General features: G+C 53.1%; 1 protein-coding gene across 4 annotated transcripts in view; it reads left to right on the top strand.

The window, feature by feature from the left end:
* The window catches only part of RFX2 (regulatory factor X2), a gene marked incomplete at its 3' end in the record, with an annotated part of 35,112 nt that extends 19,611 nt beyond the window's left edge, over positions 1 to 15,501 (top strand). For all 4 annotated transcript variants that reach the window (XM_084249402.1, XM_084249400.1, XM_084249401.1 and 1 more), the window contains 12 exons: positions 1,984 to 2,165; positions 3,841 to 3,960; positions 5,881 to 5,996; positions 6,970 to 7,088; positions 7,465 to 7,577; positions 8,061 to 8,215; positions 9,612 to 9,709; positions 10,535 to 10,684; positions 11,364 to 11,572; positions 13,609 to 13,762; positions 14,815 to 14,857; positions 15,389 to 15,501. In XM_084249402.1, the coding sequence (XP_084105528.1) occupies positions 1,984 to 2,165; positions 3,841 to 3,960; positions 5,881 to 5,996; positions 6,970 to 7,088; positions 7,465 to 7,577; positions 8,061 to 8,215; positions 9,612 to 9,709; positions 10,535 to 10,684; positions 11,364 to 11,572; positions 13,609 to 13,762; positions 14,815 to 14,857; positions 15,389 to 15,501 (1,572 nt within the window). The remainder of the gene's footprint in view (positions 1 to 1,983; positions 2,166 to 3,840; positions 3,961 to 5,880; positions 5,997 to 6,969; positions 7,089 to 7,464; positions 7,578 to 8,060; positions 8,216 to 9,611; positions 9,710 to 10,534; positions 10,685 to 11,363; positions 11,573 to 13,608; positions 13,763 to 14,814; positions 14,858 to 15,388) is intronic.
* Positions 15,502 to 19,798: the final 4,297 nt, after the last annotated feature.

Here is a 19,798-nt window from a genome sequence, read left to right as displayed (position 1 = left end):
TTTCTTATTTCCCTTGACCTTGTGCACATGACTGTCCTCCCCAGGCCCCTGTGCCCTTGACCTCTGCCCCTCTCCTTGCTGGCTGCATCCTGTCTTCCTGTTTTAATGGATGCAGGCAGGAGTCCTGCCCCAAAGTTATGGTTGATCATGTGACATCTGACACTGGACAGGTGCACCCACATCACTTCTTGGTCACACTCCCTGCCATGCGTGCAGGGGCCACACGGGGGCACACTTGAGGACAGAGCCCACAATAGGACCTTAGCGTGGGACCCAGCTTTGTAGTAACAAGAGGGGTTGGTGGCCCCCATTCAACCAAACCTCTACTCAGGGATATGCAGGAGCTGCACCCAGTCCCCTCACCAAGGAAGGTGTATGGCTGAGGACTCCTCTGCGGGGCCAAAGTGGGAGGGCGAGCTGCTCCTGACATTCCCCCCATGTCAGGCAGCACATAACATTGGGCCTCGGTTTTAGGCCACACACCCCTCTTCCTCCTCAACCGCTGCATGTGGGCATGCCCGTGTGTGAAAAATGTTCCCCAGGACCTCTCTACCCTCCCCTCCAAGCCCCTGTCCTTGGCTCTTCAGTGACAAATTATCCCATCAGATCCTAACCCCTGCCCTGAACATACACCCACCCCACCCAGTCTTAACTCTGCCTTTCAAAGCAAAACCTGTTACCTTAGCTCTTCCTGATACCTGGTGTCTGTCTATGTCAGCCGTGCAGGTACCCCTTCTCCTGAATCAGACCTGCTCCCTCACCTATAATATCACACACTCGGCCATTGTCCATCCCCTGCCTCTGAAACTTGCATTTTTCCAGCATCTGCACCCTAACTGGCCCCACCACCTGCCTTGTAAGAACAAAGGTCCCCATTAAAGCAGGGAGACCCCAGGAATGAAATGAAGATATATCAGGGCTTCCATTTAAGATGGCCCCAGATAGGCAAGAGGAATGGAGGGGGCTTCGATGAAATAAACTTAGGCCTGAGTTGATGGTGTTGAAGCAGGAGTCCTTTAACTTTCTCTATCTGCACGTTAGAACCTTTCCATAGTAAAACTGTTATTTAAAGGGAGATGCAGGCCAACATCCCAGCTCGTGTGGTAAGTCAGGGTGGGGTAACATATGCAGACTGGGGGCCTGCAGGATGACAAGGGGTCGTAGCTCAGAAGGGCCCAATAATGGGGAGCCCTTCAAAAACAGGGATTGTGCCTTAGACCACCTGACTCCTTCAGCTCTCCTCATGCAGGGCAGTCCTCTTAGGCCTCCTTCCCGTGTACATGGCACCCGCCTTTCTCCATGCTCCTCAGGGGCTCCTCTGCACTGTGCCCCATGTGGGGCTTGCCTGTCCACGTGAGCCGTCCCTAGCCTCTTGATGCTGACCTCTGGAGGACAGAGACTTCACCTTTGGGTACTTGTAGCCTGCCTTTTGCCCTAGCACAAAACCCTGTGCACAGACTTCCACGCACATTCAGTGTCCGTTCTTACGTCTCTCAGTTCAGGACCTCAGTTTTAGTCCATCTGCTCATCGTTACAGCTTAACTCAGGCACAGTGCCGGTGGGTGCCATCGAGGTTTCTCTCGCCTTCCTGTTTCTCCATGTATCGGAATCAGCCTCCCTCTTACAGGTTTAGAAGACGTTCAGTGTTTCTACGACGTGCGGGGTCTGTGGGTATGTAGGTGATGATGAACACAGGACCTAAGAGGGCTCATTCACATGCAGGTTTTCCTAACTCATGTCAAGCAACCTTGACACACAGGCTGAAATTTGAAGGAATAAATGAGCAAGTGAAAAGAAGGTATTAATTCATGTGCTCAGACTCGCGAATTCAAATCTGTGACATAGAGATGAATTTCTGCACCGCGTTAGTGAAGGGCAAAGCATGTGGTTGCCCTGATGCGTGCACGTGCGGTTTTTGTTTTGTTTCAAGGCATGTTTGTCGAGGTGCAGTCGGTGTGACGACGCACGTGTCTCTCTCCCCAGCTCCAGTGGCTGTTAGATAATTACGAAACTGCTGAAGGCGTGAGTCTCCCCAGAAGCTCTCTTTACAACCATTACCTTCGGCACTGCCAGGAGCACAAGCTGGACCCCGTGAATGCCGCCTCCTTTGGGAAGCTGATCCGCTCCGTGTTCATGGGCCTGAGGACACGGCGCCTGGGCACCAGGTGGGCAGATGGGCATGCCACGACCCCTTTCGCCCACTGTCCTCCCTCTTCCTTTAGCCTGCCCGCCCTCATCCAAAGTTTCACTTGCAGCAGTTTCACTTACCTGCCGTCAACCATGATCCAAAAATACTACATACATTAAGATATTTTGGGCGAGATAACTTTTACTACAGTATATTATAATTGTTCTATTTTGTATTATTAGTTAATGTTGTTAATCTCTTATTGTTGCTAATTTAAAATTTTCACCTTTATCATGAGTATGTACGTTTGGGAAGAAACAGCACAGCCATGCATGGGTAACAAGGGACGCATTCTAAGAAACGTTTCATCACGTTTCTAATCTGTGCAAACAGCATAGAGCGTGAAGACACCAGCCTGGCACTCTAGCCCACAGCACGTCCAGGCTCGGGGTGCAGGCTGTTGGCACACCCGTCGTATATGCGGACCATGTTGACCAAAATGTCTCTGTGCAGGGCATGACTGTATGCATGGGATTTGTCATAATTTGTGGTTTCAGGCTTCCTCTGGGGGTCTTGAAACATTTCCACTGAAAAGTGGATAGTCGGGGCACAGGGGCCGTTCTGACCATGGCAGGGGCGTGGGCAGCCAGCCTCAGCGCCGCTTCCGGCTGCACACAAGCAGGCGTCAGTGTTCACGCGGGCACCTTCAGGCGGCCGTGCTGGCTGACTAAATGCTATGGCAGTAGAGCCAAGAGAACCCCCAAGCCTTTGCTTATTCTCCACCACTGCTGGGCCTTCAGAGAGAACGTCTCACAGAATGAAGACACTAAAGGAGGGGGAGAAGGGGAGAAAGCAGGGGGGCCTCCTCTGAGGACACAGGCTCCGCTGCCTTTGGAGCCTCTGCAGAAGGCTCGTGCCTGGCTTCCACCTGTGGCATGTCCAGGATGCTGGCTTCAGGATTAGGGTCTCCCTCCCCCCTCTCCTTCCTCCTAGCTGCAGGCTGAGTGCATATGGAGTCTAGAAGGGCCCCAGCTCCTCCCACTTGCCCTGTTGTCAGCTCTGGAGCGCTGGCTCTATGAGCCAGGATGTCTGGACGGCCGTGTCTGTCCTTCAGCGCGCTCCTTTCCTGGGGGCCGTCCCCAACGTGTTCGCTCTGCTGAACTGTTTAAAGCCTTTTGATCACATTTCTCCTATAGTCAGTTAAGGTCCCGTTTCCCGAACTGTGCTATTTCCAAAATGTGTTATGAGATTATTGGGAGAGGATCCCTACGGCCACTCACTGCTTATCCGTGGGGACTCATTCGAGACATGCCCCGTTGGGCAATTTCATCCTTGTGCAAACGTCACAGCGTGTCATTCCACAAGCCTGGCTGGCACAGCCTGCCACACACCTGGGCAACATGCTGGGGCTCGTTGGGACGACCAGCCTGTGAGTGACCACAGTGTCTCGATGTGGCACGGACTATAGCGCTGATGGTGATGATGACCACAGGGTCCTGCTGGGTTCAAGCACTGAGCTGGCTTCTCATTGCAGAGCTTCTGAGCACCTTTTCCAGATTCAGGAGGGTGTGTTGTAGGGTTTCCTTGACCTCTTTGACCACGAAACAGCCTGTGATCATTTCCCACTCAGTTTAAGGAGACCCCAAAACATAGGGCTAAGGCAAATCTCCTGTCCCATCGCTCAGAGCTGATCCTGGGCTGTTTGGTTTCAGGGGCAACTCGAAGTATCATTACTATGGGATCCGTCTGAAGCCAGACTCCCCCCTGAACCGGCTGCAGGAGGACACGCAGTACATGGCCATGCGGCAACAGCCCATGCACCAGAAGCCCAGGTTGGTGGCCTGGGCCTGAGCTCCGACTCCACTAAGGGCCCCAGCGCCTGGGTTTCCCTTGGGAGAATGTAGAGGCAATAAATATGGTGGCAGGTTTTTGACTAACATCATCATTTTATTCAACACCATTTTGTACAATGTTGAGTAAAAATAATCCCGGCCAACATTGACTGAAACATTATTTGAAGACCCAACTTCAAGTTGCAGTTTCCAAGAACCTATCGATGACATTAAGTGAGGACTAAAGTAAATACGTACAAGGGGCCGCCCCATCCTACAGTGGAGAAAAACTGTGTTTATTAACCCCAACCTCCTGCATGGAGGTTCTGGGGGACCCCCTTTACTTGGTGAGAAGTGAGACCATCAATAGATGGCAAGCTGGGAATACAACCTCCTCCAGCTAATAGAGATTCCAGAACTTTCTCTGAAAAAATACTTTATTTTTCAGAGCAGTTTTAGGTTCACAGCAAAATTGAGGGCTAGTATAGAGATTTCCCATATACTCTACTCCACCTGCACAGCCTCCTGCATTATCAACATGGCACCAGACTGGTGTCTTTGTTACCATGGATGCACTTGTCCTGACACGTCATTATCTCCCAGAGTCCAGGGTTGACATCAGGGATCACTCTCAGTGGTGTTCATGCTAAGGGTTTGGACAGATGTGTAATGACACGTACCCACCATTACCACACCATACAGAAGGGTTTCACTTGCCTAAAAGTCGTCTGTGTGCCCTCCTTCCCACCCATCCAACCCCTAGCAGCCACGGATCCTTTCACTGTCTCCATAGTTTTGCATTTTCCAGAATGTCAGAGTTAGAATCACAGATCTTTAATTTTCAGGAAACATATGAACACCAAAAGTAACCCCAGGAGCCAGGAGAAAGAAACTGATAAACTTAAGTAGCTGCTGCTTCTCAATCTTTTGATCCCATAGCTGAAGGGCCTTGTCATTTTCTGGAATATTCTCCTCTATATCCCTCACAAAGCTACCCATCTTTTAAGGCAGGAGTCAGCAAACTTTTTCTGTAAGGAGCCAGAGAGCAAATAGTCCAGGTTTTGCAGGCCACATGCTCTCCACTGGGACTCCATCACCCCCCAGCTTCCCCTCCCCCAGGTTCTAAGGCAGGGACTACCTGGTTAACCTCCCACGTGGCACCTGCATGCCCCACGGGTCTTGTAGCTCAAAACCCCATTTTGGGCACTCTAAAATATTCCAGTGACTCCAACCAATGACTAATCTCGGGAGTTGGCAATCACAGCAGGCTTTCCAGAACATTCTCTGGGACCCCACAGTCCATCCTATCCAGACATGGACGCTATAGCTTCTCATCGTTGTTGATGGTTTTCAGCCTCTGCAAACATCTGTGGCCCTATACGCCAGGCACTGTGTTATTTCAGGAGCTGTTGCACATATTTTTCAGCCATAGGTTTAAATCATTTACGTTGAGAACCACACACATCTGAGCAGCATTTCTGCTCTCTGGAAGCCTGGCCCCCACCTTCCATAGGAAGGGTGTTCCCAACCCCACTTACCTCTCCAAATACCCTCACTGCCCTCTCACAGTATCCCTCAGGGGATAGGAAGTGGATGATGGTGGGTGCCAGGGATTGGAGTAAGGGGTCAGGTTTAGTGTTTAGCGGGGGGCAGAGTTCCACCTTGGGAACATGAGAAACTTCTAGAAGTGGATGGTGAGCATGGTTGTAGATATACTTAATGCCACTGAGCCATGCACAAAAAAAAATGGTTAAGATGGTAAATTTGTGTTAGTTATATTTGACCATAACTTAAAAAAAAACTGTACACACACACACTTGTACACACACACACACACACACACACACCAAATCCTGCTCAGCCCTCTGCTTCTTGGGCCCCTTCTGGGGCCTCATGGCGGCACATGTGTCCCCTGCCCAGGTACCGGCCAGCCCAGAAGACGGACAGCCTTGGGGACAGTGGCTCTCACAGCAGCCCACACAGCACGCCTGAGCAGGCCATGGCCGCCCAGAGCCAGCACCACCAGCAATACATAGGTGAGCCCCCACCCCCACCCAGGGTGCAGGGCCAGCTGCAAAAGCTCAGAGGTCTTCTTGGCACTTCTGGGTGCTCATGGGTTTCAGCACCAAAAACGTCAAAAGGGATGCTTCAAATGCTATTCTTGTATTATACCTTTTTGACTACATAGAAAGTTCTAGAACTTTCTGGAAAATTTTGTGGCATCCTAGAGATTTTAGACTTATCAACACATAACCCCAAAATTAATGTATAAAGTGACCATCAGAAACATAAGTAAATAAAATGAAATGCTTGTTAGAAAGACTAGATGTTGTGTTTTAAAAACCTATTGGTTTAGGGCTGGCCACATAATTTTGCTGTCACCTCTTCCTTTCTTACCAGGAGCCTCAGATGCTCAAAACTCCCAAAACTGAGTCTTTCCCCTCCTGGGACCCTAACATAGGGCTACCCAGTCCTCTTCCCTGGGAGCTACCCAGGAGAGAGAGTCCCTCCCCACCACTGCCTGGGAGAGCATCTACCTCAGAGCCTGCTGCCACCCAGTACACACCCAGGGCCGCTGCCCCCCATGACCAGTGCTGCTCAAGGTCACACACTGAAGACCTCATTGGCCTTCATGTGTTTCTAAGGTATTTTTTAGCCCAGACAGAACTGTCCAATGTTGGGCCTACTGGAACTACTCTGGCCTTACCTGGGAGGCCACCACCATGTCAGCCTCCTCCCCAAACACACTGCCCTGGGGGACCCCTCACTGGGGTGATGAGAGCCTCGCTCTGTCCCAAGCCCAGAGCTCAGTGCCTCCTTTGCATGTACCAGTATATTTAACATCAGGATTTGGTCCCCGAGAAAACCAAAGCTCACCAAGTAGCATGACCCCCCAGGCAATCAGGCTGTTTCTGGGGTGACAACACTGACACCTGTACCTGGGCATCCTAGCCCAGCTTCTGCATGTGGATCTTGTGCTGCTCTTTTAAGTACCCCCTTTCCCCCCAGATGTCTCCCACGTCTTCCCGGAGTTCCCGGCACCTGACCTGGGCGGCGTCTTGCTGCAGGAGACCATCACGCTGCACGACGTCAAGGCCCTGCAGCTGGTCTACCGGCGGCATTGCGAGGTGACCACCCCTCCCTCCAGGCGGCTTCCGGAAAGAGCCCAAGCCTGAGCCTTGGGGCTTCGGTGGGTGCCTGGGTGCAGAGTCAAGCATGGTCGAGCAGTCACTTTCACACGTTCATCGCCAGTCCACCAACATCCAAACTTCACCAGGCGTCCCTGGCCACGTGGAGGGGGCAGGAGCAGTCCCCTGCGCTCTCTAACCTGCGCTTTCTGGATGAGGGCTCCCCCCACCCCGTTCATTTCTGTCCCCTCGTGGGGTCTCCCTCTGGATCTTAAAAGACCCACTGCAACCTTCATCGTGGCTGCTTGCTCGGCATGTTCCATTAACCCGGGACGCTCGCACACCCATGTGTTTAACTGACCGTTTTTATTCCCAGGCAACTTTAGATGTCGTGATGAACCTCCAGTTTCACTACATTGAGAAGCTATGGCTTTCCTTCTGGAATTCCAAAGTCTCAGCCAGTGACCACCCTGCCTCTCTGTCTGCCAGGTAACTCGTCCCTCAGAGAGGGCCGCCCCACCCTACCTGCTGGGTTTAACCTGAAGAGCCACGCTGAACACAGAAAGGCATCAGCTTTGCAGGAATTGGCACTCGGACCACCCTTGTCTGTGTGTAGTTTCTGCACATGTGGCAGTTGCCCGTGTTCTTCTTTCAGCCTGAGAGGTTTTAGAGGTTTGATCCTGAATAGAAGTCACCTTGGCTTGTAACTGTGGTGGGTCTTCATCACTTCACCACAAGCAGGGAAGGCACGGCACGGTCCCCCGTGAGGCATGCCAGGCTGGCCAGGGCATGGAAATAGGGGAGCAAACCTCCCTTGTAGGTTTTCTAGCCCTTTTCATTGGGTGTGGTCCTGCAGCTTTACTTTCTGGTGCCCCAGGCCCAGGCAGGCACCCTCCTGCCACCCGCAGGGCTGACAGGGCGCTCATGTAGACACCAGGCCCCAGTACACCTTGTCTCCCCTTTGCCCCACAGCGACGAAGAACCAGAAGGCACCATCCTCCCGAAGGACAAGCTGGTCTCTCTGTGCAAATGTGACCCCATTCTCAAGTGGATGAGGAACTGCGACCACATCCTGTACCAGGCCCTGGTCGAAATCCTCATCCCTGACGTGCTGCGTCCTGTGCCCAGTAAGCACCAGCTTTCCTTAACCTTCTCCCCCTGCACACTGTCTCGTGTGTCTCAGACCTGGGCCCCAGAATCCAGAGGGGAGCAGTAGCGCAGTCCCCAGGAAGATGCAACTCTTGCCTGAGTGCCTTCCTTGCTACTAACCCAGAAAGAGACAGAGCATGGGCCAATGGACAATGCCCACCATCAAGTCTGGATGGGGCTAGGTTGGGGGGTGGGGTGCTGCTACCTGGAGCTGTGTGGTATCCACAGCATTCCCACGGAGACCCCAGAGGGGACACCAGGCTCCCGGGGAAGATCTGAATGGAGTTTTACACCTACACTCACACATTTCCCTCCACACACACACCCGCTCTGGACCCAACACAGAGCTCAGCTGCCTTCTGACACTGTGACTGTCCAGCATCACGTGGTGGATGCTTCAGGAGATCTTCCAGATTCTTAATTGAGGAAAAGAGAAAAATTGAACCCTGTGACTTGATGGCTACCCTGCTTGGGGCGGACAAGTGCCTTCAGGACCTCCCCAGGGCCTCTGCACCCTCCCATGGCGAGGACAATGCACACCATCAGGGGGCACCCGCCCTGCCAGCCACTCACAGTACTCCAGGGGGTAGGGCTTTTCCCAACGAAAGGCAAGGACACCCGACCGGAAGGCCTGTCTCGTTGAAAGACTGCTGTGGCACCATGGTTTATGCCAGCCAGGCTATGTGTAAATATTGTGCCAGACTCACCATGCTTAAAGAACTGTAGCAAAACTATTATATTTTTCCTTTTGGCCTTGCCTGCCTGAAAACGTTTTAATGTAGTGTTCAATTAGCATCTCTATATTAAGATTTGAGTCTGGGGTTGTTTCCTTTTACATTTGGCATTTTGTTCTTTTTTTAAAACAGACATATTTGTTTCTTATTGCAGACCATCTCAAAATAAATTTGGAAGTTGCTAGAATATATTTACATGCTGTGTGTATCAGGGTCTCACCTCCTAGGCACTGCTGACATTGAGGCCAGATCACTCTCTGTGGGGGACCATCCTGGGCACTGTGGAGGACTGAGCCCAGCCCCCCCCCCCACCCCATGCAATGCCAGGAGCACTTCTAATGTGACCATCACAGATGTCCCCAGGAAATGGCCCGGTGTCCCCTGGGGGCAGAGTCCCCCCAGGTGAGACCTACTAGCTAGACAGATAAATGAGCACAGATAACCATCTCTGGTGGACCCCAGAGATGGGGTCCTCCTTCAATAAGTGTCTTAAATTCTCACTGCCACTCTTGTATCCTTCTTGCTCTGTGGCCTCGCTCAGGGGTGGTGGTTCTCATCACATCTGCATCTCTTACACTTACCGCTGACTGACGGGGGAGGCCTCCTTTCTCGTTGCTAATATCATGGTTTGTATTTCCAGGTACCTTGACACAGGCCATCCGGAATTTTGCCAAGAGTTTGGAAGGCTGGCTGACAAATGCCATGAGCGACTTCCCACAACAGGTCATCCAGACCAAGGTAACGACTGGTGGGGATATGGTGGAGGGAGCAGAGGCCACGGGGCCTTGCTGTGCGGTGAAGGGAGAGGCCACCAGGAGCAGCTCGGGAGAGAACGGTGCTCCAGAGAAGACTCAGACTATGCTCTTCCTGAGCACCCCATCCCCCGGGATCACCAAGAGTGCTGTGATGGGGGACAGCAGGAAGGTCCGCCGCAGCAGTGGTCATTTTTCTGTCATGCGTTCGGGTCAATTCAGAACAGATCATATGTTTCTAACTCATCATAGGAGGGAATTTAATCTCCTTGCTATCACCTATTACAGCAGTTTTGGCCACAAATCAGAATTAGAAATGTACAGATTTGGCCCTCTTGTGAAAAAGTGACCACTTGTCCACAGTTCCGTGGAGCATCCTTACAGAGCCGCTTGGTACAGCTGAGGCCAGATTCTGGGCACCTGATCAGCCTGCCTACAGCCAGGAATTGCTCTGTGAGGCCGGTGGCCCTCAGACTTCAGGGCCTATTAGAATTGCCTAAGGAGCTATGAAAAATGCAGACCCCCAAACCATACACCCACAAAGTTTCATCCAATGGCACCCGGGAATCTGCATTTTACTGGCCACTACAGAGTCAAAGGGAATCTAGAAGCAGGGAGGGGGCATAAGCAAACTGAATGCTAAGCCCCTCTGCTGTGGTCTCCTTGAACGATCAGGACGTGGGTCCTCTTCCCTGCCAGCATCACTCTTTCCTTCTCCCAACCCCCTACCACGTCCTTGACCCAGTGTGCACCAAAGGGAAGAGAGAATCGGCACTCCCCGTGCAGCTCACCCTCCTGTCCTCGCTCACAGGTCGGTGTGGTCAGTGCCTTTGCCCAGACACTACGGAGATACACGTCCCTTAACCACCTGGCCCAGGCAGCCCGGGCCGTGCTCCAGAACACGTCCCAGATCAACCAGATGCTCAGCGACCTCAACCGCGTGGATTTCGCCAACGTGCAGGTGACCACCACCATCGCAGCTCGCCACAGGCTGGGTCAGGGCTCAGGGACCCCAACTGCTGTCCTAGACTTCCCCCCTCTAGAAAAATGTCCAAACCCCCAAAATTCAGCACACAGAAAAACCTCACACCTCACATTGCTATTGCACAAACCAAGGTCTAGGTCAAAGCCCCTGCAGCCCACTCAGGGGTCTGAGGTCTTCATTCCTTCACCTGCCAAGTCCCCCTGGCATCCAGGTGCTGAGACTAACACCTTGGTTCATTGTCTTTAAAATCTGCCTGCCTGTTATTTTCATGGCTGCCCCTGGGCTTATGTGGGGCACCGGCAATATTTCCATCCACTTCCTTCCCGAGTTTATCCACTCAGTAAACACACGTGCACTATATCTAGTGACCTCTGAAAAATGAAACGGAATGCATTCTGAGTTTTGGATGCAGGAAGCCTAGATTTCATCCTAAGCAGCTAGGGCCAGGCCCTCTCTGCATGCGGGCTGTATCTGCCCCTGCGGAGTGTGCAAGAACCAGGCTCAGCCTGAATTGGAAAAGGCCAAGGTCGAGAAGGTAGACTCATCGGCGGGATGTCTGGCCCAGAGCTGTGATCTGGAGATGGCCTGGCTGGGCCCTGTGTTTCCAGCCACCTGGTAGGACAGAGACTGGTAGTTGTCCCTCTGTGCTCCACAGGAACAAGCCTCATGGGTGTGCCAGTGCGAGGAGAGTGTGGTGCAGCGACTAGAGCAGGACTTCAAGCTGACCCTGCAGCAGCAGAGCTCCCTGGACCAGTGGGCCAGCTGGCTGGACAATGTGGTCACCCAGGTCCTGAAGCAGCACGCAGGCAGCCCCAGCTTCCCCAAGGCTGCCCGGCAGTTCCTGCTGAAATGGTCTTTTTACAGGTAAGTCCCTGATTGATGTCTTCTGCGAGGATGGAAAGGGGAGGTGCTTTCCTCTGCTTAGCAGGGCTGGAGCAGTAACTGAATCCCATAAACAAGGGCCTGACCCGTGGTTTCATTCTTGGAGGGTAGACACTGGGGCAGGCCCGGAGGCATCTGTGGCCCAAGACCAGGTTGCGGCTGCTGTAGACAGAAATCATCAGCCTCGGGCCTTCTGGACACAGGCAGCAGCTCAAGCGCACATGCTCCCCAGAGTTAGGACATTACTTTTGCTCACTGCTCTAGCCCCAGCACCTAAATATTCATTGAGTGAATGAACGAGAAAAAAAACGTAAACCTCAATACTGTGTGGCTCAGTCATGAACCTCATACCCTGGCGCCACAAAATGAAAATGACAGTTTAGCCAAAAATTAGGATAAAGCAGAACCAGGATGCTGGAGAAAACCTGGAGGCAAAGCCAGGGTGTGATGTGACTGGCTACAGCTTACACAGCTGCTTGCTTGGAAACTGACTGGATGTGGTTGGTTGTTCCTAAATTTTACTTTCTCGAATCAAACACATTGGCTTCAGCCTGGGTTTTGGTTTGCTTACAAGGCACCAGGCGTCAGAGTAACGGCCCCTTGACAATACCGAGTGCAGGCCACATTATAGTGCCTCATCCCCCTGGTCTGGGTCCCTTCTTGTTTTATTGGCGTGATTGTGCTGAGGCATAACTGAAAGCAGTTCAGAGAAGGGGCACTGGGTGCTTGGGGCTGCTTGACAGTGTGTTTGTAGGTGAGTTTCTACTTGGGTGCCATGTTCTATAATTTCTTTAAATCAGGGGTCACTCTTTCTGTAAAGAATCAGATCGTAGGCATTTTTAAGTAATAAAATTTTATTGACACACAGCACACAAATGAACAGGGCTTATAGCAATAAACTTTTATTTATGCACTTAGAAATATGAAATGCAGGTATGAAGTAAAAGTCTTCTGTGCCTCCCTGGTAGCCTAGGGGTTAAGTCTCAGCACTGTCACCCCTAGGGCCTGAGTTCGATCCTGGCCAGGGAGCTGACCCACATGGCACCCCAGACCTCTTCTGTCTTGACTGCTGCTCCCCTCAGCAGTGTATTTCAGTAGATTTGCCTGTTCTGCTCCCCACTCTGCCTCTGGTGAATCTTCTCACTGCCCCCCAACACTTCTGGCCTACACCCCAGTTTGTCTACAAAAATTTTTAAAAGAAAAGTCTTCTTTTGACCTTTTCCCCCAACCATTCACAAATGCAGACACCATTCTTAGCTCACAGGCTGAGCGAGGTCTGCACTGAGTGTAGTTTGCCGACACCTACCAGAGTTGGATGAGGCATCACCTGTTTAGGTGCTTTATTTTTTTTTATTATTATTATTTTTTATTATTTTTTTTTTAAATAGAGGCATGTTTTATTTATTTATTTGTTTGTTTGTTTTGTTTACACATGCACTGGGTACAGTCAGAAGCGCGGGAGGGTGAGAGAATTCACCAGAGCCAGAGCGGGGAGCAGAGCAGGCAGAAGGGCCGAAGTACACTGCTGAGGGGAGCAGCGGGCGGCAGGAGAGGTCTGCGCGCCATGTGGGACCCTCCTCTGGTGGCCGGGGAGCAGCCGGGGATCCAGCCGGGGATCGAACCGTCACTGCAGAGGCCGCGGGCAGCTTCGCAACCCAGCGCTCAACCGCTGCGCCACCGGGGAGGCCCTGTTTAGGTGCTTTAACCGCTGACCACAGGTGTCAGGAGGAGGGGGAGGCCAGGCCAGGCTGCCTGCTGTGGGGGCCTCCCTGATGGCACTGGGAAGACTTACCAAAGGCTTGTGGTCAAGGCCATCACATCACCAAAACGTAAATCCTGTGTTTTCAGCCGCCTCTTGCTTAGAGCTGACTGCTTCCACCCTCCCTGGTGGTCTTGGGAACTGGCGGGTCTACAGGGTTCTCAGGCAGTGTTGGAGCGGAAGAAGGAAGCCTGGCTTGACCGCCAGGCGTCTGTGCTCGCCCCGGCGAGGTTCCCAGCTCTGTCTGCCCACCCCCCAGCTCCATGGTGATCCGGGACCTCACCCTGCGCAGTGCCGCCAGCTTCGGCTCCTTTCACTTGATCCGCCTGCTGTACGACGAGTACATGTTCTACCTGGTGGAGCATCGCGTCGCCGAGGCAACCGGAGAGACGCCAATCGCTGTGATGGGAGAGGTGAGGACCCTTCCGGTGGCGGGACTGCAGGAGGGTGCGGGCGGGACCGTCCTGGTGGGGGGCCTCGGGATGGAAGCCCAGCAGGTGGAAAGGAGCTGGCCGGCCAGAGCCTAGCAGCCCAGGTTCAGCCCCTGACTCCTCTGCCCCCGCTCCCTGTGACCCTGAGCAGGATTCCCTGTCTCTGAGACTAGGCCTGGAACACCCTACCATGGGGGCGCATCTCTTTGGCTAAAATACATAACATAAAATTTACAATTTTGACCATTTTAAAGTGAGCAAGTGGCAATTCGCAGTGCTGCGCTTCACCATCTCGTCTAGTTCCAGATTTTTTCACTACCCATAAAGAAGTCCAGTCCCATCAGCTGTTAACAACCCGCCCCCACCCTCCCCAGCCCCTGCCACCAGAACCTAATCTCTGGCTGTGGCTGTGCCTGTCCTGGGCAGTTCACATCAGCCGACTCACACACCCTGGCCTGTGTCTGGCTTCTCCCTGAGCACCACGTCTTCCAGGCCCCTCCGAGGGGGAGCCTCTGTGAGCGCCACTCCTTATGGCCGACCTTGGTCCATCTCGTGTTAACACACCATTTTTTGTTTGTCCTTTCATCCATCTGTGGGTGGGCTTTCAGATCATCATCCACTCTTCGGCTACTGTAAATAATGCTGCCGTGAACTTTCTACACAAATTCAGGTTTGCGCGCTGGTTTCAGTTCTCTGGGGTCTCTTTCTAGGAATGGAATTGCTAGATCACGTGGGGTTGTTTTGAGGTAGGTCATGCACATAGGCGCCTGTGACACAGGCAGCCACGTCTTCACTGTCGCTTCACAGAGGCCACTGCTACGTCCCCTTGCTGATCTGACCAGTCAGCACCCCGCCACCCTCAGTAGCTCCCAGGGGAGACCTTGCAAGTCTCAGGAGGGTCCCAGCCAGCGTCACAGCCACTTCTTAGGTCAGAACCCCAGGCTTCCAAGAGCCTGTTGTAGCCGCGTGTGAAGACTCTGTTGACATTCAGGGGACCCCGCAATGGACGCCCCTGACTGGCTTCTCTCTTTCAGTTCAACGATCTGGCCTCGCTGTCACTGACGCTTCTTGACAAAGGTGAGTGTGTCTGTGGTTTTCCCGCCCAAGCACTCCCGGGAGCCACCCTTCCCCCCACCAGCCTGGTGGAATCAGGGGCCCCTGGATTAAGGATCCCCAGGGCCTGGCATCCAGAGGGGCGGGCAATGCCTGGGCAGTGAGCACTCGGCCGCAGGACTGAACCGGGTCCCCGCTCAGAGGAGCAGCCCTGCCCCTCACGCCCGAGAACAGCATTTAATCCTGCTCAGGGCCCACCTCTGTGCAGGCCAGGACCGGGGCGGCCACGGGTCCCCGACACCCACCTCTGGAGGGTCCGTTCCCTGCACCGTGGATGTGGGAGAACCAGCCACCGAGGGGGATCCCGCCAGGGAGATGAGGCAGGCAAAGTGGTGGTGGGCAAAGGGCAGTGACAGTGAAGCCCGCCCCCCGCCCAGGCTGGGGAGGGACCCCAGGAAGGACCTGGTTAACCCAGTCCTGAGCCCCGGCCAACAGGCCTCTCTGAAGATGCTTCTCTCTCCTCGGCACCCCCCACCCCCAACGCTGACCCCACAGACGACATCAGCGAAGACCGAACCAGCGAGGCCGACTCTGATGCCCGAAGCCTGGGTGAACCTCTGGTGAAGCGGGAGCGCAGCGAGCCTAACCACTCCCTGCAGGGCATCTAGCACGCCTGGAGCCCCACGCGGGGGTGCCTGTTGGACAATGTGGCCTTCACCCTGACTCACAGGGGCCCCGGGCAGTGCCCTTCAAGGACACTATAACTCTCAAGAAGAAACACAGTTGTCAAACACACAAAGGTGCCGTTGGGCCCCCCGAGCGCCTGGGTGCCCAGATCTCTTCCCTTCTGAATTTTCTCATTCTCTCCTCTGCTGGAATTGTGAACTGTACTTGAGGGGACCCCTCCTTGCGAGCTGGAAGGGGCTGAGCAAATCATTACCTCCACTTTTGGCTTCTCCTCCATTTAGCTGATCCCAGTTTTCACCATGATTTCTAAAGGGTCCGTCAGATCCCAGGAAAGAAGGGATGCCCCCTGCTGTTGGCAGACCAAGCTGACTGGCATCCAAGGAGCTTTGGAAACACAAAGCAGAACCTAGGCCTGATGCCTCTGTGGAGTGAAGCCCCCACCCCACCATGTCCCGGCTCTGCGTCCCCCTGGCTCGTGGGCCTGGAAGGCCACCTGCCCTGCGGGAGTCCCGGCTCTAAACGCCAAAGGCCTCCAGAAGCAGCTGCCAAACAGATCCCTGGATGACTCCCGGCCCGTGTGACTCAAAGAACCAGCGCAGAAACAGGCCCACTAGTGCCAAGATGTGGTGGTGTCTTTAACAATAAAAACCAGAAGTTTTATCAACAACAGAAAGGATCGGGGTCCTGTCCAAGTTCACAGTCAATATCAAGCCAAACTAAACCACTGGGTTTGGAATGAGTCTGCTCCCAGGGGGCCATGCTGCCAGTGTCTTGGTGGCACCTCCAGGGGGTGCCAAGTCTGCACAAGCAGCTGCCCGCGTCCTGCTCCACAGAACCTACCGGAACACCTCCCGGAGCGCTGTGGCCACAGGCAAGTCCCATCTTGAACTGCTCAAAGTCAAAATTCTCTTCTAGAGACAAAGGAATCCCAAGGACTTTTGCAGCCCTGAGCTTTAAACACCCAGGACTGTATCCATCTTAACACGTTGCTCTTGGTTATCTACGTGCAAGAGGTCTGTCCTCACACCAACTGCAGAGAAGAAAGACAAACCTCTGGTCTAGGAAGCGCCTTCTTAGGAAATGCAATAGTTTCTCTTTTTGAAAATAAGTTTATACCAATAGTTTTGTGCTCTAATTGTTATTAGAATGTTTCTTATGAATGTGTATATTTGGTCCCAGATATTTTGTTCTCATTCATGCAGAAGGTACTAGTGTAAACTCACATGGCCTTTCAAGCCCTTACTTCCCTTCAAACAGGAGCGCTGTGCATCCCTCAGCCCCAGCCAGGTGTCCAGGGAGCGGCGGAGGGGAGGAGAGAGAGCGCTCGTTTTAGAAACCAAAAGTTCTAATAGTCACGGTGTTTGTCTGGTCTTAGAGTTCAAGCCTTAGATGAAATCAGACAAAAGAATGTCTTAAAAATACATCTCTCCTCTCCCGAGAGACATTGAAGCTCACAGTGTGTGGATTGTCCTGGTCTGTCTTTTCTTCCACACGTGGCCCCCAATACAGACTGGGTTCTGCCCTCTGCTGTCTCGCCCTTTGTGGGATTCCTTGCAGAGGGAGGAAGGACAGTAACGACAGGAGCCTTTCAAGCTCATTCTTGTTTTGTATGGAAATAAACACGTTGAGTGCACCCATTTGGGGTCACAATGCACACTCCATTCCCTGCCCCCCTCCCTGCTCAGCTGCTTCCAGAACGTTGCTCAGGCTCTCTGGAGAGTGTTCCAGATGGCTGAAGATGGCAAGAAAACCGTTCTTAGCCTAGGTGGGCTGCTGTCTCGTGTTTACAGAGGTGAACACACTGGACTCATTCAGATGTAGTAAAATAAGTTGTTCTCAGTCCAGGCTTTCAGAGTCCCCCAAGAACCGGTGCGTGAGCTTGTTCCAGAATTGTCAGTGCCTGGGTCCTGCCCATAGACCATCTGGCTGGAGGGATGGGACTGGAGCGGAGGACCCCTGTGGCCATAGCCACCCTCTCGAGGGACTTGGGCACAGGGAAAACACAGGGATTAGAGGAACCAGGAAGGGCCTGCAGGTGGGAAGTTGTTCCAGAAACTTGGGTGCACTTCCCAGGCAGCTATCCCTACAAGCTGTTTCTTAGGTACCAGAGTGGTACCCCACGTGTGCCCAGATGCTGGTCTCAGGCCCCTCTGTCCCAGGAAGACAGCTTGGGGCCCTTCAGTGACACTGAAATAGTCCATTATCCCTGGACTGGGAATAATCTGGATCTGTGCTTGGCTTAATGCTCCCCTGTCACCATCTTGGAATTCTTTATTTTTGAACAGAGGGGATGTGTTTTCATTTTGCACTGGTGCCACAAATTTTGTGGTCAGTTCCAGGGAACTCCTGGACATCACTAACTGTGCTGCTTTCTCTCCAGCCCAACGCCAGGGCCCTGCCCAATTCTGAGAACCCATGGGTCCCCGACTTGCCCCTCATCCCACAGTTCACCATTGCAGCCTCTGCTGCCCCCAGCCTTCCCCCTTGGGAAGGCCAGGCCTGGTGCAGGGACAACAGGGCCTCTCGGGGAGGAGACCCAAGTCCTATCCTTGAGGACTGAGTGGCTGGTGAGGGAGTGAGGCACTTGAGGAGGGGCAATGTCCCATGACAACTGCCCCAGGAGCTGAGGAGGAGAGCCTGCCGAAGACCTCTAGGTCGTGAAGTCCATGAGGGCCCTCTGGGAGGGCCTAGAAGCACAGGTGCTGCACAAGGAAAACCCAGTCCTGCCACGAGCCTCTGCGAGGTTCTGACTAATCACAGCAGCTCCACACTAGAGGTGTCTGTCCAACCCCCTTTTCTATACTCTTCAAGGTAGGTGCAAGCCCCCTTGTACACAGGGTAAAATCGAGGCTGCTATCCGGAATGCAGATGTGATGGTTGGAGCACCAATTTCCACGTTGGACCTTGAGGTAGACATCGAGGTCCAAGATGGCAAAGCAATGAGACAGAATAGCCTGGGCACCTGGTGATCGTGGAGCTGCTCTTATTGAACTGACAGCCCCAACCAGAGTTCAGTTAAGCCAGAGACTCAAAGATGCCTTGACTTCCGGAATTCTGGCAGCAAGAACTCTGAGGGAGGTGTTCACACACATAGGCACCAACTACGGGCATGCCAGGGGGGAGGATTCTCCCTGGCTGGGAGTGTCCTCCCAGGCCCGGTTTCCTCCTGCCTCTCTGGGTCCTGCCCCAGGCCCTCCCTTTCCACACCCTCCACCACCCCCTGCACAGCCACCGTGGGAACAGTCCTCCAGGTGCTGCCCATCCACTGCTGCTCCGAGCCTCATGGGAGCCTCATCCTCTGGCCAGGCCGTCCCACATCTCCATTATAGCACCCCCCCCATCCCCACCCATCCAACTGTTAAGGCCAGAAACCCAGGAATGCCACATTTCCCCCACCCCTCTGGCCTCCTCAAAATGCCCTCTCTCCTACCTCCCTGCCACCCCCCAACCTTTTCTGGCCGGGAGAAGCAGTGTGGGGGAGAGCTGGGACACGAGCTGTGGCCTCAGATCAATCACTTAGACCCATTTCCCCATCGGAAAAAAAGATAATAAAGATACCAAATTCAAAGCATTGAGATTTGAATAAGTTGGTCCATAGAAACAAGTCGGGTAAGCCTTCAATTGTTTCTTCATCTTAACACTAGTAGCATTTGGGACCAGATCTTTAGGGCGGGCAGTCCTGAGCTCTGCGGGGTGTTGAGCAGCATCCATTCAATCCCCAAAAGCAACCCCCTCAGATGTGACAATCAAAAATGTCTCCAGATGTCACCCAGTGACACCCGGAACAGAATTGACCCCAGCTAAGAACCACTGGGTTGAATCATTTTCATGACCAGTTTCCTGCATTTTTCAACCCTGACGTCCATGTCATTTGTCATTCACCCTTCATCCTGTGCCTCGCACAAACGCTTGCCCACGCGATGCTCTGACTTCTTGTTCCTGGAACTCACTTTATTTCATGCTCTTCCATCTTCACTACTCTTGCCACCCAAGTCCCACATATTCACACATATAACTCTTTCTTTAGCAGGCACCTCCTCCAGGAAGCCTTCCTGGAAGTTTCTTATACCCTCTATCCCCTTTACCAAATTTATTGTAATCATTCACGCGTCAGTCTTCCTCATAATCTTTCTCTGTGGGTGAGTAGCTCAGTCTTGCTGAAAGCTGAGTGCTGTATGGGATTCCCCACATCTGTACAGTGTGTGCTCAGCAAACAGTGAGTGAGTGCGTAAGTGAATGAGGAGGGTTTCTGGGAGAAGGTACTACTCATGGTGATCC

Source organism: Talpa europaea, assembly GCF_964194135.1.
Source record: "Talpa europaea genome assembly, chromosome: 12".
In the NCBI taxonomy this organism is placed as follows: Eukaryota; Metazoa; Chordata; class Mammalia; order Eulipotyphla; family Talpidae; genus Talpa; species Talpa europaea.
This window is presented reverse-complemented; position numbering and strand designations above follow the sequence as displayed.